Source organism: Vipera berus, assembly GCF_964194415.1.
Source record: "Vipera berus genome assembly, chromosome: 1".
Lineage (NCBI taxonomy): Eukaryota > Metazoa > Chordata > Lepidosauria > Squamata > Viperidae > Vipera > Vipera berus.
Window position 1 is genome coordinate 335,824,154 of NC_138202.1, and position 15,066 is coordinate 335,839,219.

The 15,066-nt window shown below is 39.5% G+C and overlaps 1 protein-coding gene across 1 annotated transcript in view; it reads left to right on the top strand.

The window, feature by feature from the left end:
- OTOF (otoferlin) overlaps positions 1-15,066 on the top strand; it is a gene marked incomplete at both ends in the record, with an annotated part of 185,511 nt that overhangs the window by 113,686 nt on the left and 56,759 nt on the right. Inside the window, 4 exons of the mRNA XM_081312999.1 lie at positions 1,398-1,482; positions 2,054-2,213; positions 4,323-4,509; positions 5,079-5,265. Coding sequence (XP_081169125.1) covers positions 1,398-1,482; positions 2,054-2,213; positions 4,323-4,509; positions 5,079-5,265 — 619 coding nt within the window. The remainder of the gene's footprint in view (positions 1-1,397; positions 1,483-2,053; positions 2,214-4,322; positions 4,510-5,078; positions 5,266-15,066) is intronic.

Consider the following 15,066-nt stretch of genomic DNA (forward strand, 5'->3'; position numbering starts at 1 on the left):
GATGACTTCATATTGAACCATGGTGGTGAAGTGGTTAGAATGCAGTATTGCAGGCACACTCTGCCCATAGCCAGGAATTCGATCCTTACCAGTTCAAGATTGACCCGGGCCTTTCATCCTTCTGAAGTCAATAAAATGAGGACCCAAATTGTTGGGGGGCAATATGCTGACGTTGTAAACTGCTCAGAGAATGATGTAAATCACTATGGAGCAGTATATAAGTCTAAGTGTTATTGCTATCCATCTCACTTTGTTGGCACCAATGTAAATATAGTTTGCCATTGCCTCTTATTGGTGTTGATTTTCAATTTACATTAATGTTTATTTATCTATTTAGAATTACATTTTTGACAGCACAGCTGTCTTGAAAATTTAGTAGAACTAGCAATCTGAAATTATTGCACTCAAATGACAAATCTTTTCAGTAAGATGTGTGCAGTTGCAGCATCTTTGCTTCTCTCCTGAGATTAGCAAAAAGACAATAACTGATAAACAAGCAGAGGGAAATGTGACCCTTAGAGAAATGTGAGCTTTTCCTTAATTTGAACAATTTAATAATAATTATCTTTTTAGTAGCCTGCAATACATGCAGCTTTAGGCTCATTAGCACTTCACCTGATGAAATACAGCTTTATATTGACATTAACAGGATTGTATTTTAATGTCTCTTATATTTCTCAAATGTGTATACTTCATTTTATATTATTTATTTACTTATGGAATAGAATACTAATGGAATAGAACAGAATAGAATGGAGTGAAACAGAACATAAAGGAACAGAACAGAATAGAGTAGAATCAGCATTCAGTCAATTAATTAAAATAGAGGAAAAATTTGTGTGTGGGGGGGAGAAAATAGCAATAGCCGACTTAAATACTGCTTCACAGTGCTTTACAATCCTCTCTAATGGGTTTACAGAGTCAGCATATTGCCCCCCAACAATCTGGGTCCTCATTTTACCGACCTCAGGCTGAGTCCACCTTGAGCTGGAGAGATTCGAACTGCCAAACTGCTGGCAGCCGGCAGTTAGCAGAAGTAGCTTGCAGGACTGCATTCTAACCACTGTGCCACCATGGCTCTATATAATCCCAACCACTGCAATCTTATTTAGTCACATGACTTTGTTGTTCTGTAAAACAGAGACTAAAATTTTACAGTCCCTCTTTTAAGTATGTTAAATAGTGTAAAAATTCTATTTAAGAGATACTCAGATGCTCAGAAAAATAAAAAAGAACTTTGCTTTAGAGGGATGGGACCTTGAGGTGGAGGCAGAAAAATCTCCTTGGGGAGAACATTCCGTAGGCATTCTGGTGGTGGCAGCTAAATCCAAGGCAGGTTTTTTGGCCATCCTGTGGTCCTCTGTGCCTCAAATTACCTTTGTTTTGTTAAACTGTAGGTGATTCACTCCAAGAACTTACTGCGCAGTGGAACCTTGGTGGGGTCTTTCAAAATGGATGTGGGAACCGTTTACACTCAGCCAGGTGTGTAATGGAAAATAATATTTTGTGGAGGAAAGAGCTGTGTAAGAGAAAGCCTCCTGCTTTTTCTGGTCTTGGAAATTTTGCTTGAGAGGCACTTTATATCAAGAACTCATTTCCATGCAGTTTCCCAGGTCTGTATTCCAGGAGCTATGAAATATCCAGTTTCTACTGACAGCAGAACTAGATCCACCCATGTCTAATGTAGCCTTTCATCAATGTCCCAGGTGGTTGTCAGACCACAGCAAAAGTGTAATTCTTGTGGCCTCCCTTCTCCTCCAGCATGGCCATGGGATTCTCAGAAGCATTGCTTTCTGCTTTTTAAATGTTTATTCTAGTTTATATGTTCATCCAAACACAGTAGATTATATTTAATTAGTCAATAGTTTTGGACTATTGGAGGAAACCACATTCATAAGATGGAATATAAGACTAGATTAAAAAATAATGTCATTCTGCAAATGCTGCTGTGCTCAGACATGAATGTTTGAAGCCAATGTTGTTTTAATAGGGTATTAGTCTTGCCAATAGGGCTTTAGCTTGTTCCTACTACTTTCTTCCCCTTTCCTTGCAGAGCATCAATTCTACCACAAGTGGGCCATCTTGTCTGACCCGGAGGATATCACGGCTGGGCTGAAAGGCTACGTGAAGGTTGACATCGCAGTGGTGGGCAAAGGAGATAATATTAAGACTCCACACAAAGCTAATGAGACAGATGAGGATGATATCGAAGGGTGAGAAGTAGGAGTTGCCGGGCAGGGTTGGTTTCCCCCCATGTTATTGTGAGAAGTTTTATATCCAGATATATTTTATTCTTTATACTGTTTCCATCTTCCCTTAAAATATTAACAGAATCCACAATGGCCTGAGAATCAGTGTCTCCACTAGATAATTAACAGTCAAGCTGAAACTAAGTTAATCAACTGAAATTAGCACAGTTCCTCAAACTCCAACTAAGTTACTCAGACCTAATCCACAAATCAAAGGATAAGGTCTGCAAACACAGAATTAATTAAATTAGGTCTCACAGAGGAACTGCATGTTCACAAGAATAAGCCTACACACACACACACACACACACACACACACACACACACAGAGAAACACACACTTCAAATGCCACCCTAGAAACAGCAGGTAGACACTTCACCTTGGACAAGCTCCCCCTATAAAAATCTGCTGCTGTATACTGTTTCTCTGCAGACTGCCAGTAAAGGCAAACTGTTTTGCTTTTAGGAATAAATATTTCTTCTTTCCTAAATTATTCTTCTGACATTATCAAACAGTCATAGTTTCTTTCAGGGCAACTTTGAACCTGGTTCTGCATCTGTTTGCTGTTTGAAAACTTAGAGAAGGAAAAATGCTCACCTTGTCTCTCCTCAAAATTACCACACACACACACACACACACATTGATCTATTGGCTTCATCTTTTCTAGGGTACTCTTGGCCAAGAAAGCCACCCTTCATTTGTAATGTTTGTTCTTTGCTATTTTTTTGCACTCTCAATCTCAAATGTCATATCTCGACTCTGCAGTTGTGGATTACCGGTAGTTTACTTATGGGGTTTTTTTTAACTTATTTTTCTGTTTGTTTATATGATTTATATGGCCATCCAGCTCATGCTGGTGAAAAAGTGGACAGATTTTCACAAATAACCTTAAATTTAAAAGACAGACAGACAGAGAAAGAGAGACCTGGGCAAATCTGTACTATGAAAATATTACTTTTAAGGCCCTGAGAAAAAGATCTGTTTCCTGCCCTTTTGACACTGAGATAGCAAAGAAAACCTCCCAAGATTGCAAACAAAGGAGCAAAATCTAACTAGGTTGAAGCGTAAGAGATATTCTTTCATGTCCTCTATGTAAGGTTTTTTCCCCCTCTAGCGTAGGGGGGGGCATCCTTTTTGTAGCTGAGAATGATACCATCACCACTACCATCATCATTACTAAAATTTTAGCCATGACAAAATGGTAAGGAGATACTATGACATCATGAGGAGACATAAGATGGGCTTACTATTTTATTTCCCTTTTTTTGTTTCAGGGAGAATTTTGAAGTTTTAGAGATGCAGGTAGTACTCAACTTACAACAGTTCATTTAGCCACTGTTTGTAGATACAATGCCACTGAAAAAAATGACTTATGACCACTTTTCACACTTACTACTGTTGTAGCATCCATGGTCCTATGATCAAAATTCAGACACATGGCAACTGACTCATATTTATAATGGTTGCCGTGTCCCGGGGTCAGGTGATCACCTTTCGTGACTTTCTGAGAAGCAAAGTCAATGGGGAAGTCAGATTCGCTTAACAACTCAAGAACTGCAGTGATTCACTTAAGAACTGTGGCTAGAAAGGTCGTAAAATGGGGCAGAGTTCACTTAACAATTGTCTTACTTAGCAACAGAAATTCTGGGCTCAGCTGTGGTCGTACGTCGAGGACGACCTGTACAGTAAGAACTGTTAGAAGCTTAATACTTTAAAAAAAATCTTCACCAAAATTCCTAAAAAAACTTGATTAACTGGTACTGCAATATAATCAAAGGGGATTGTGCTAATGTTGTCCAATAATTTGCCACTGAATTTTAGCAGTATGAGCTGGAAGAACACCATGATTATCAAAAACAGAACCAAGGCAAGATGTAGCCCATGAGTTACCTTTCCTGTTCTTACACACTTTTGCTCTGTGGTATATAGTTTGCCCATCTTGACTCACATCCACTTCTAATGACACTTCTAATGCCACGTTACACTTTTCCTCCAGTTCCTAGACCACCTGAAGCACTGCTTTGAGTATAATTAGTGTTCTTCATTAATCCTTGATTTACTGTGTCTTGCAGGAACCTACTGCTTCCAGATGGAGTTCCTTCAGAAAGGCAATGGGCTCGCTTCTATATTAAGATTTATCGGGCAGAGGGGCTTCCACGCATGAACACTAGCATCATGGCCAATGTGAAGAAAGCTCTCATTGGGGAAAACAAAGACCTGGTGGATCCTTACGCACAGGTGTTTTTTGCTGGACAGAAGGTATGTGATATCCAGTGAGATCTTGATGGATCAGGTCTCACAACCATTCATGTTTATTTTATATAAGTGTGATAAATAAATAAAGTATGTATAAATCTGAGAAATTTATAAATAGGTTTATGTTATCCTAGCATAGGAACTGGCATTAGGGACTCAGATCATTAGTCAGAAGTTTAATTTAGTCCAAGTACCTTAGTGCAGTTTTTCCTAACCTGATACTCTCCAGATACATTTAACAGAGATCATGCTGACTGAAGTATTATGACAATTGACCTGACACAAACTAATCACACCCTTGTGAAAGACAGATTTCAATTTAGCTCCAAATATGTTTTCAGCATTTGAATATGTGAAATAATTTGCTTCTAAGGTATTAAAAGAATACGAGGGAATCTACATGTGCATTTTCCCAAGATATAGTAATGATAGTCATACAGAGCCTTCTTGTTCGGAGATGCCATATCGCTTCATACTGATCTAGGAAGAGCAGCAATAAGGAAAAGTTAAAAATATGGACGCCCTAATCTATCAGGTTCTAAAATTCTTTCAATCTTATGTCCATGGCCCAGGGGAAAACTTCTGTCCAGAAGAGCAGCTATGAACCTGTTTGGAATGAGCAGATAGTTTTCACAGAGATGTTTCCCCCTCTCTGCAAAAGGATCAAGGTCCAGATCCGAGATTCTGACAAGGTCAATGATGTGGCTATTGGAACCCATTTCATCGATCTGAGGAAGATCTCCAATGAAGGAGACAAAGGTAGGGAGGATGCAGAAATTCTGTCTTCAGACACCTTTATTTTTTGCCTACTTAATGGGTTTTGTTCCTATTCTTCATTTTATGGCAAGTTGTCCCCAAATCTAGTTACATTTTTCTGTTTACAACAAAGGTACACAAATGTCTTATAATGGAATGCATTTTTAAAAAAGTCTTAAAACTTCAGTGGGTTTGGCCACCATGACTTCCTCACCCTATATCCCTCAATGATAATATCCTGACAACGTATCTCTTCTGACAACATTTCCTTGTCCAGCTGTACTGCCTTCAAAAAGATCACATGAAGTGTTAATACCACTTTATAATGCCTCGGCAAGACCACACTTGGAATATTGCATCCAGCTTTGGTTGCCACAATATAAAAAGAAGTTGAGATCCTAGAAAGAGTACAGAGAAAAGCAACAAAATGATTAGGGGACTGGAGGCTAAAATATGAAGAACAGTTGGAGGAATTGAGTGTGTCTAGCTTAATGAAAAGAAGGACTGGGGGATGACATGAAAGCAGTGTTCCTATAACTAAGGGGCTGCCACAAAGAAGAGTTGATCAACCTATTCTCCAAAGTACCTGAAGGGAGGACAAGAAGCAATGGATGGAAACTAATCAAGGAGAGAACCAATTTGGAGCTAAAGAGAAATTTCCAGACAGTTAGAACAATTAATAAATGGAACGACTTGCCTCCAGAAATTGTGGGGGCTCACCAACACTGGAGGTTTTTAAGAAGAGATTAAACAACCATTTCTCTGAAATGATATAGAGTTTCCTGCTTGAGCAAGGTTTGGACTAGAAGACCTCCAAATCCCGTCCAACTCTGTTATTCTGTTATGCTATTATTATGAGGTATATATGCCTAGACAATATCATCTCCATTGCTACAATTGCAACTTCATCTCAGGCCTACTTGCATCTTCAACAATCAGCAGTGGAAAAGAAATGAAACTACTAGGCTTAAAACATTGGAAATAAATAGTAAATGATAGATGTGAGCATAACATCAAATTACCAGACCAGGTTTCCGGTTTGCCACGCAGCCGCTATGGATGGCTGGGAGACTTGCTCTCTCTCCCCTGTCCAGTTTCACATTGCTGGGGGCCCCTGAAAAGGGCCAAAAGTCACCCCGAAGAGGTGACCAGCAAGGAGGGGCACTCGCTGGATCACGGGAGAGCCACAACTCTCCCGTTAGACCTGGCAATCCCTCCAAACTGGTGGATGAAAGGACCGGCCATTATGGCTCGTCCCTAGGTTGTGAACAGCCGAAGTCACATTTTCCACCAGGAGACTCTTAAAGCAGCACGGAAGAGACTGGGTGAGATCTACCTCTTTTACACCCTAATTATTTTCTGTACCTCCTTAAGCTGCTGAGCATTCTCCCCCCTGCAGTGAGGGAAGGGGGACTTTGGCCCTCCCTCCAGAAAAGTACCTAGGGGTGTTTAAAACATTGAAAAAGTAACTGAATCCCAATTGGAACATTACTTCTCAAAGCATGTCAACTGAAAGATCTTTTACTTTTAATTTTTCATTATCTACTTCTGTTGGAAATCTGGTTTTTTCATATATATATATGGACATGGACATCACCAGATGGTCAACACAGAAATCAGATTGACTATATGCTCTGCAGCCAAAGATGGAGAAGCTCTATACAGTCAGTAAAAACAAGACCAGGAGCTGACTGTGGCTCAGACCATGAGCTTCTCCTTGCAAAGTTTAGGCTTAAACTGAAGAAAGTAGGGAAAAGCACTAGGCCAGTCAGGTATGAATTAAATCATATCCCTGTTGAATATACAGTAGAGGTGACAAATAGATTTAAGGAATTAGATCTGATAGACAGAGTGCCTGAAGAACTATGGACAGAGGTTCGTGACATTGTACAACAGGTAGCAACCAAAACCATCCCAAAGAAAAAGAAATGCAAGAAAGCAAAATGGCTGTCTGAGGAAGCTTTGCAAATAGCTGAGGAAAGGAGGGAAGCAAAAGGCAAGGGAGAAAAAGAAAGATACACCCAATTGAATGCAGAATTCCAGAGAATAGCTAGAAGAGATAAGAATGCCTTCTTAAATGAACAGTGCAAAGAAATAGAAGAAAACAATAGAATAGGGAGGACCAGAGATCTTTTCAAGAAAATTGGAGAAATGAAGGGAACGTTTAAAGCAAAAATGGGCATGATAAAGGACCAAAATGGCAGGGACCTAACAGAGGCAGAAGAGATTAAGAAGAGGTGGCAAAATTACACAGAAGAACTATACAAGAATGAGCTTAACGTCCCTGATAATCACAATGAGGTGGTCACTGACCTCGAGCCAGACATCCTAGAATGTGAAGTGAAGTGGGCCTTAGAAAAGCTGAGCAACAACAAAGCTAGTGGAGGTGACAGTATTCCAGCTGAGCTATTCAAAATCTTAAAAGACGATGCAGTAAAAGTGCTACACTCAATTTGCCAGCAAATTTGGAAAACTCAACAATGGCCACAGGATTGGAAAAGATCAGTTTACATTCCAATTCCAAAGAAAGGCAGTGCCAAAGAATGTTCAAACTATCGCACCATTGCACTCATTTCTCATGCCAGTAAAGTCATGCTTAAAATCCTACAAGCTAGACTTCAGCAGTATGTGGATCGAGAACTACCAGAAGTGCAGGCAGGATTTCGAAGAGGCAGAGGAACTAGAGATCAAATTGCCAACATACGCTGGATCATGGAGAAAGCTAGGGAGTTCCAGAAAAACATCTACTTCTGCTTCATTGACTATGCTAAAGCCTTTGATTGTGTGGATCATAACAAACTGTGGCAAGTTCTTAAAGAGATGGGAGTACCAGACCATCTTATTTGTCTCTTGAGAAACCTATATGCGGGTCAAGAAGCAACAGTGAGAACTGGACACGGAACCACTGATTGGTTCAAAATTGGGAAAGGAGTCCGGCAAGGCTGTATACTGTCGCCCTGCCTATTTAACTTATATGCAGAGCACATCATGAGAAAGGCAGGGCTAGATGAATCAAAAGTTGGAATTAAGATTGCCGGAAGAAATATCAACAACCTAAGATACGCAGATGATACCACTCTAATGGCAGAAAGTGAAGAAGAACTAAAGAGCCTCTTGTTGCAGGTGAAGAAGGAGAGTGCAAAAGTTGGGTTGAAACTTAACATTAAGAAAACCAAGATCATGGCATCTGGCCCTCTCAATTCCTGGCAAATAGATGGGGAAGATATGGAGGTAGTGACAGATTTTATTTTCCTGGGCTCCAAGATCACTGCAGATGGGGACTGTAGCCAAGAAATTAAAAGACGCTTGCTCCTCGGGAGGAAAGCCATGGCAAATCTAGACAGCACACTAAAAAGCAGAGACATCACCCTGTCAACAAAAGTGCGTATAGTCAAGGCTATGGTCTTCCCAGTTGCAATGTATGGCAGTGAAAGTTGGACCATAAGAAAGGCTGAGCGCCAAAGAATTGAGGCCTTTGAACTGTGGTGCTGGAGAAGACTCCTGCGAGTCCCTTGGACTGCAAGGCGATCAAACCGGTCAGTCCTAGAGGAGATCAATCCTGACTGCTCGTTAGAAGGCCAGATCCTGAAGCTAAAACTCAAGTACTTTGGCCACCTAATGAGAAGGAAGGACTCCCTGGAGAAGAGCCTAATGCTGGGGAAGATCGAGGGCAATAGAAGAAGGGGACGACAGAGAATGAGGTGGCTGGATGGAGTCACTGAAGCAGTAGGCGTGAGCTTAAATGGACTCCAGAAGATGGTAGAGGACAGGAAGGCCTGGAGGAATGTTGTCCATAGGGTCACGATGGGTCGGACACGACTTCGCAGCTAACAACAACAACAACATATATATGTATATATGTATATATGTATATATGTATATATGTATATATGTATATATGTATATATGTATATATGTATATATGTATATGTATATGTATATGTATATGTATATGTATATGTATGTATGTATGTATATGTATATGTATATGTATATGTATATGTATATGTATATGTATATGTATATGTATATGTATATGTATATGTATATGTATATGTATATGTATATGTATATGTATATGTATATGTATATGTATATGTATATGTATATGTATATATAAAACTGAAAAGGGGCCTGGCTGACTGCCCAGGGAAATAGATAAGATACAGAATTTTGAAACAACAGCTGTGAAAGGCTCTGTGTTCCCTACCTAGAAAAAAAAACTTTTTCTCTCTTTTGGATTTTCTAAGTGTAAAGCCTTTAGTCTAAAATACCAATATGGAAGGAGACCAGGAACAAAATTTCCTCATGGATGAAGATCAACAAATTATCTCTATGTTGAAAATACTAATTCAAACTCTTACCACAACCAATGAAATACTAAGAGGCTATAGGAAGGAACAGGAAGACAGCCCAGGTATGAAAGCCTACACTTTGACTACAACTAAAGAACCATTTATATAGGGACTTCCGGTGGCGGCACGGCGCCGAAGATAGCCGTTTCGGGCTGTCCGCTTCGCAGCTGAGTTTTTTCCACCTAAAACAGCGCCGATTAGCTGTTTAGGTGGAATTGAAGCCCCCTCCTCGGGAGAAGAGGAGGGGGTGAGGCCCCAGGTAGGGGTTGAGTTCTCCGGGGCCGCCTGAGCTGAAAGCTTGGGCGGCTGAAGGATTGAGCTCCCCCGAAGCCTGGGTTGCTCCGAGCTGCTTAGCGTCTCTGTTCCGGGATTTTTGGAGCAGAGCCAGGTGTTTGCGACCACCCCTGCCAGAAGGAGAGACTTTGGAGTAAAAAGGAGCAGGCAGAGCGGTACAGGAGGTTAAGGTGAAGAGGACTTTTATTCTTACTCCCTAGTTCAATGGACTTTATAAACTTAAAGTGAAAGTGCGCAACAAGTGAAAGTGAGGAAAGATGGCGGCTAAATCTTCCTCTAAAGTTCTTCGGAGTGCGGGAACTTCTCCGGTGCAACAGACATCGTTGCAAGCTTTGCTTCCTCCTGCACCTCCTGTGGCATTGACGCTTAAGGACTTACAAGATGCCTTTGCAAAGCAATCCCAGGTAATGTCAGAAATGCTGGGTGATAAGATGGCAAAGTTGGAGGAGAAATTGGAGAAATTGGAGGAGAGGATAGAAGAGAAGTTTAACGTAATGGAGGAGAGGATGGAAGAGAAGTTTAGTGCAATGAGGGTAGACATTTTGTCTACAGTGGAAAGCGTGGCTGAATGTGTGCAACGTTTGGACGAAAAAGTGGAGGATCTTAGTCAAAAGAACTCTATTTTAGAAGTAAAGGTACTGGAGAATGAAAATTTAAGGGATAAAATGGACGGAGAATTGAGTCTTGTCCAGTTCCATCAGATGCAGTATGCTATTAGAATCAGGGGCTTAAAAGAGAATCCTAAAGAAGACTTAAAGCAGCTGATTTCTGAGGCTCTGGAAGCAGTATTGGGCCAGCCAGCATCTGAGATAGAGGGATGTATGGATAAAGTTTTTCGTGTAAATTCATGGATTGCAAGGCAGAGGAAGCTACCTAGAGATGTGGTGGTCTATTTTACAAAGAGAGCAACTAGAGATGAAGTTATTCAAGCTGCTTATGATACTAAAGTTGTGGTTGCTGAGCAAGAAGTTCTGGTTCTAAAAGAGATTCCTCCAAAGATTTTAAGGAGAAGGAAAGATTTTGCATTTCTTGTACAGGAACTTAAGCAACGTGATATTAAGTTCAGATGGGAGATTCCAGTTGGATTGGTGGTGATGCACGAAGGTAAAAGATATCATCTGGTGACTGTGACTCAGGCGCGTGACTTCTACAGCAATGTTTTAAAAGCAACCCCTCTATCACTCCTGGAAGCTGCAAAGGGATCTGGAGAGGGGAAACCTCAAGAGGCTGAAGGTGGACAGACAGAGGAGAATGGTGCTGGAGGGGATCAAATTATAGCTTTATCGGCTGCTGCTGGAGAGCAGAGGTTGACGCGTGCCGCTTTAAAACGAGCAAGACAAGTACAAGAGCAAGACCAGCAGAAGTTTATGGAAATTTCAAAGCGTACTTATAGTGAAGCTGTGGGAGGAGCGCGGCCCAAAGAAAATATAGGGGCTATTGAAGACGTGCTCCAAAAGCTTCGGGGCGCCACGCATGGTGACTAAATTTCTAACTTGGAATGTTAATGGACTAAACTCACCACAGAAGAGAAAGAAAGTTTTTCAATATTTAAAACAATTTAAGATTGATGTTACATGTTTGCAAGAAACGCATATTAGGGTTATGGACCAAAAGTATTTATCGAACTCAAGGTTGGGCACGCAATTTGTTGCTTCTGCGATGAATAAGAAAAATGGAGTGGTTGTCTACGTTAAAAGTACTCTAACAGTGGAATTAATTGAAGCAGATAAGCAAGGAAGATATGTTATGATAGATTTGTTGTTAGAAGGTAAAAAAACGCTTCTAGTTGGACTGTACGCTCCTAATCAACAACAAGCTGATTTTTTTAGTTCACTTCATACAAAGCTTACTCAATTGGATTACAAATCGTTTATTTTTATGGGGGACTGGAATGGTGTTTTGGATGCACAGATGGATAAGGCTGGTTCTTTTAAGCGAGTTCCGAGTCATGACAGATTGCCTAAATCTTTTTTTGAAATGAAGGATGATTTGGAACTGCGAGATATCTGGCGTGACACTCACTTATATGAAAAGGATTATACTTTTTTTTCTGACAGACATCAATCTTTTTCTAGGATTGATTTTATTTTGCTGACTAATGATTTTTTTCTAGGATTAAGAAGGTAAAGATCTGTGCAAGAACTATTTCGGACCATAGTCCAGTTTGGTTAGAGATTAATAAGGACAATAGGGATAGGCGCTCGTGGCGCGTAAATGAGAATTTGTTTAGAAATCAGAGAAATGTGGAAGAATGTAAACAGCGGATGAAGGATTTTTTTGAAATTAATATGAATAAAGGTACCTCTATGGACATGGTTTGGGATGCTAGCAAGGCCTACATGAGAGGGGTGTTGATATATATGAATAATAAATACAGACGTACTTTGGAAGCCAGAAGGAAAGAATTGGAGAATGAAATTAGGGAAAAAGAAAAGGCCTTAATTTTGAACCCATTGGATGTGAAGACTAAGGAGGTTATTAAGCTATTAAGAGGACAATTTGATAAATTGATGGCTGATCAAGTGGCAACCAACTTGCAGTTTGCCAGGCATAATACTTTTTGCAATGCTAACAAGCCAGGCAGATGGCTAGCTTACAGACTAAGGAAAAAGCAAAGGGCTTCTAATATAGACAAAATTGAACATAAGGGAAAGGTTGTGTTTCAACAGGATCTTATTAAGGAAGCCTTTGTGGATTTTTATTCTAAATTATATGCTAAGGAGAAGATTAATGAAAAAGACATTGATGTATATTTGGAGAATGCTAGCATCCCGGTTCTTACGCAAGCACAAAAAGAGGAGATTAATCAATTGATAACAGAAGAAGAAATTCTTATAGCAATTAAGGAATTGAAGATGGATAAGGCGCCAGGTACGGATGGTTTGACTGTGGTTTACTACAAAAATCTACAAATGGAGTTGATAAAGCCGTTAAAGGAACTGTTTCAGACAATTCAGAGAGGGGGAAAGGTGCCTCCATCTTGGAGAACTGCTTTTATCTCTTTGATTCCGAAGGAAGATCAAGATGTTACTCAAGTAAAAAACTATAGACCGATATCACTTTTAAATACAGATTATAAGATATTTGCTAAGGTGTTGGCTAACAGATTGATGAGGGTTCTGCAACAGGTGATTCATGGGGATCAAACAGGGTTTATTAGTGGTAGGCAAATGAAAAATAATGTGAGGCATATAGTTGATGTGTTAGAGTTTTTGGAAAGGAACAACCAGATTTCTGCGGCGCTAATTTTTTTAGATGCTGAAAAAGCTTTTGATCAATTGAATTGGCAATTTTTGATGAAAGTTTTAGATAAAATGAATTTTGGGGATAAATTTTTGCAACCAATTAGGGCATTATATCAAAAACAAACTGCCCGAATAATAGTCAACAATAGTTTGACTGAAGCATGTAATATTGAGAAGGGCACAAGGCAAGGGTGTCTGTTATCGCCTTTACTATTTGTGTTAACATTGGAGATATTACTAGTTAAAATACGGAATTCGGAAAGAATTAAGGGTATACAAATTAGAGATCAGGATTATAGATTGAGGGCGTTTGCAGACGATCTGGTTGTTACAGTGACCCAGCCAGAAAACTCTGTTGTGGACCTGATGGAGATAATAATGCAATATGGGAGGGTTTCTGGATTTAAAGTTAATGCACAAAAAACTTAAATTCTGGCCAAAAATATGACAGTATCGCAAAAGGCTCTTTTAGAAGGATTAACTGGATTTGAGATTGCTAAAAGGGTCAAATATTTGGGGGTGTTTTTGTCACCCTCTAATACTAAGTTATATAAAAATAACTATGAAAAATTATGGGGAAAAATTCAAAAAGAAATGGAGAGTTGGGAAAAATTGCAATTGTCTTTGCTGGGAAGAATCGCAGCAGTGAAAATGAATGTCCTGCCTAAATTTTTATTCTTATTTCAAATGATACCGGTTTTTAAGAAAGATTCTAATTTGGAAGAATGGCAACGGGGTATCAATAAATTTGTTTGGGCAGGGAAAAGGCCACGAGTTAAATTTAAGATTATGCAGGATACTCGTGAAAGAGGAGGTCTTAAAAGGCCCAATCTTAAATTATATTATGAAGCTGCTGCGTTAGCAGGAATAAGTGACTGGATTAATTTGACACAAGAGAGATTATTAAATCTTGAGAGCCATGACTTGCTATTTGGCTGGCATGCATATTTGTTGTATGATAAGAAGGTAGATAATGTGTTTAAAGTGCATATTTTAAGACAGGCATTGTTGAGAGTTTGGAAGAAGTATAGACATAAGTTAGATTACAAGATGCCGTTGTGGGCAATCCCAAAGCACGCAATAGAAAACATAAATGTTGGATTCAAACATGATGTGACTACATATAAGGAGATTTTAAGCTTGGAAAGAAATGTCTGGTGTTTGAAGCCGTACAACCTCTTGCGAGATGAGAAGATTGTTCAAACTTGGTTTCAATATACTCAGTTACGGGCCAGGTGGAAAGAAGATCAGAAAATTGGTTTTGCAATGATTGATGAAAATTTGATAAAGCAAATTAGAAATCAGGGTCCAGCACATATCAAACGGATATATCTTGCATTGATAGAAATTGACTCAGAAACAGAACTTGTTAAGGATTGTATGATAAAATGGGCCCAGAACATCCAAGAAGTTATTACAATGGACACGTGGGAAAAGATCTGGGTGAGGAACGTAAAATTTACACAAGCTCAAAACCTAAGAGAGAACTTTTATAAAATGTTTTATAGATGGCATTTAGATCCTAAAAAGCTTGCAAGTATGTATCCGAATTATCAGCCAAAATGCTGGAGGTGCGGTGGCGAAGATGCAACATATTTTCACATATGGTGGACCTGTAAAAAGGTCAAGGCTTTTTGGATAAAAATTTGGTGGAATATGCAGAAGGTCTTCAAGCAAAGGATAAAGTTTTGTCCGCAACTCTTTTTGTTGGGTATAATTACAGATGCTACTGTTGTGGACACTAAGTTGATGCTGAATTTAATCACAGCAGCAAGACTTTTAATAGGTCAATATTGGAAGAAGGAGGAACTGCCGACTATAGAAGAATGGACTTTAAAGGTTTCTGACCTGGCAGAAATGGCAAAGATCTCGGCTTATTTGAAAGATCATTCGCAAGAACGTTATATTAT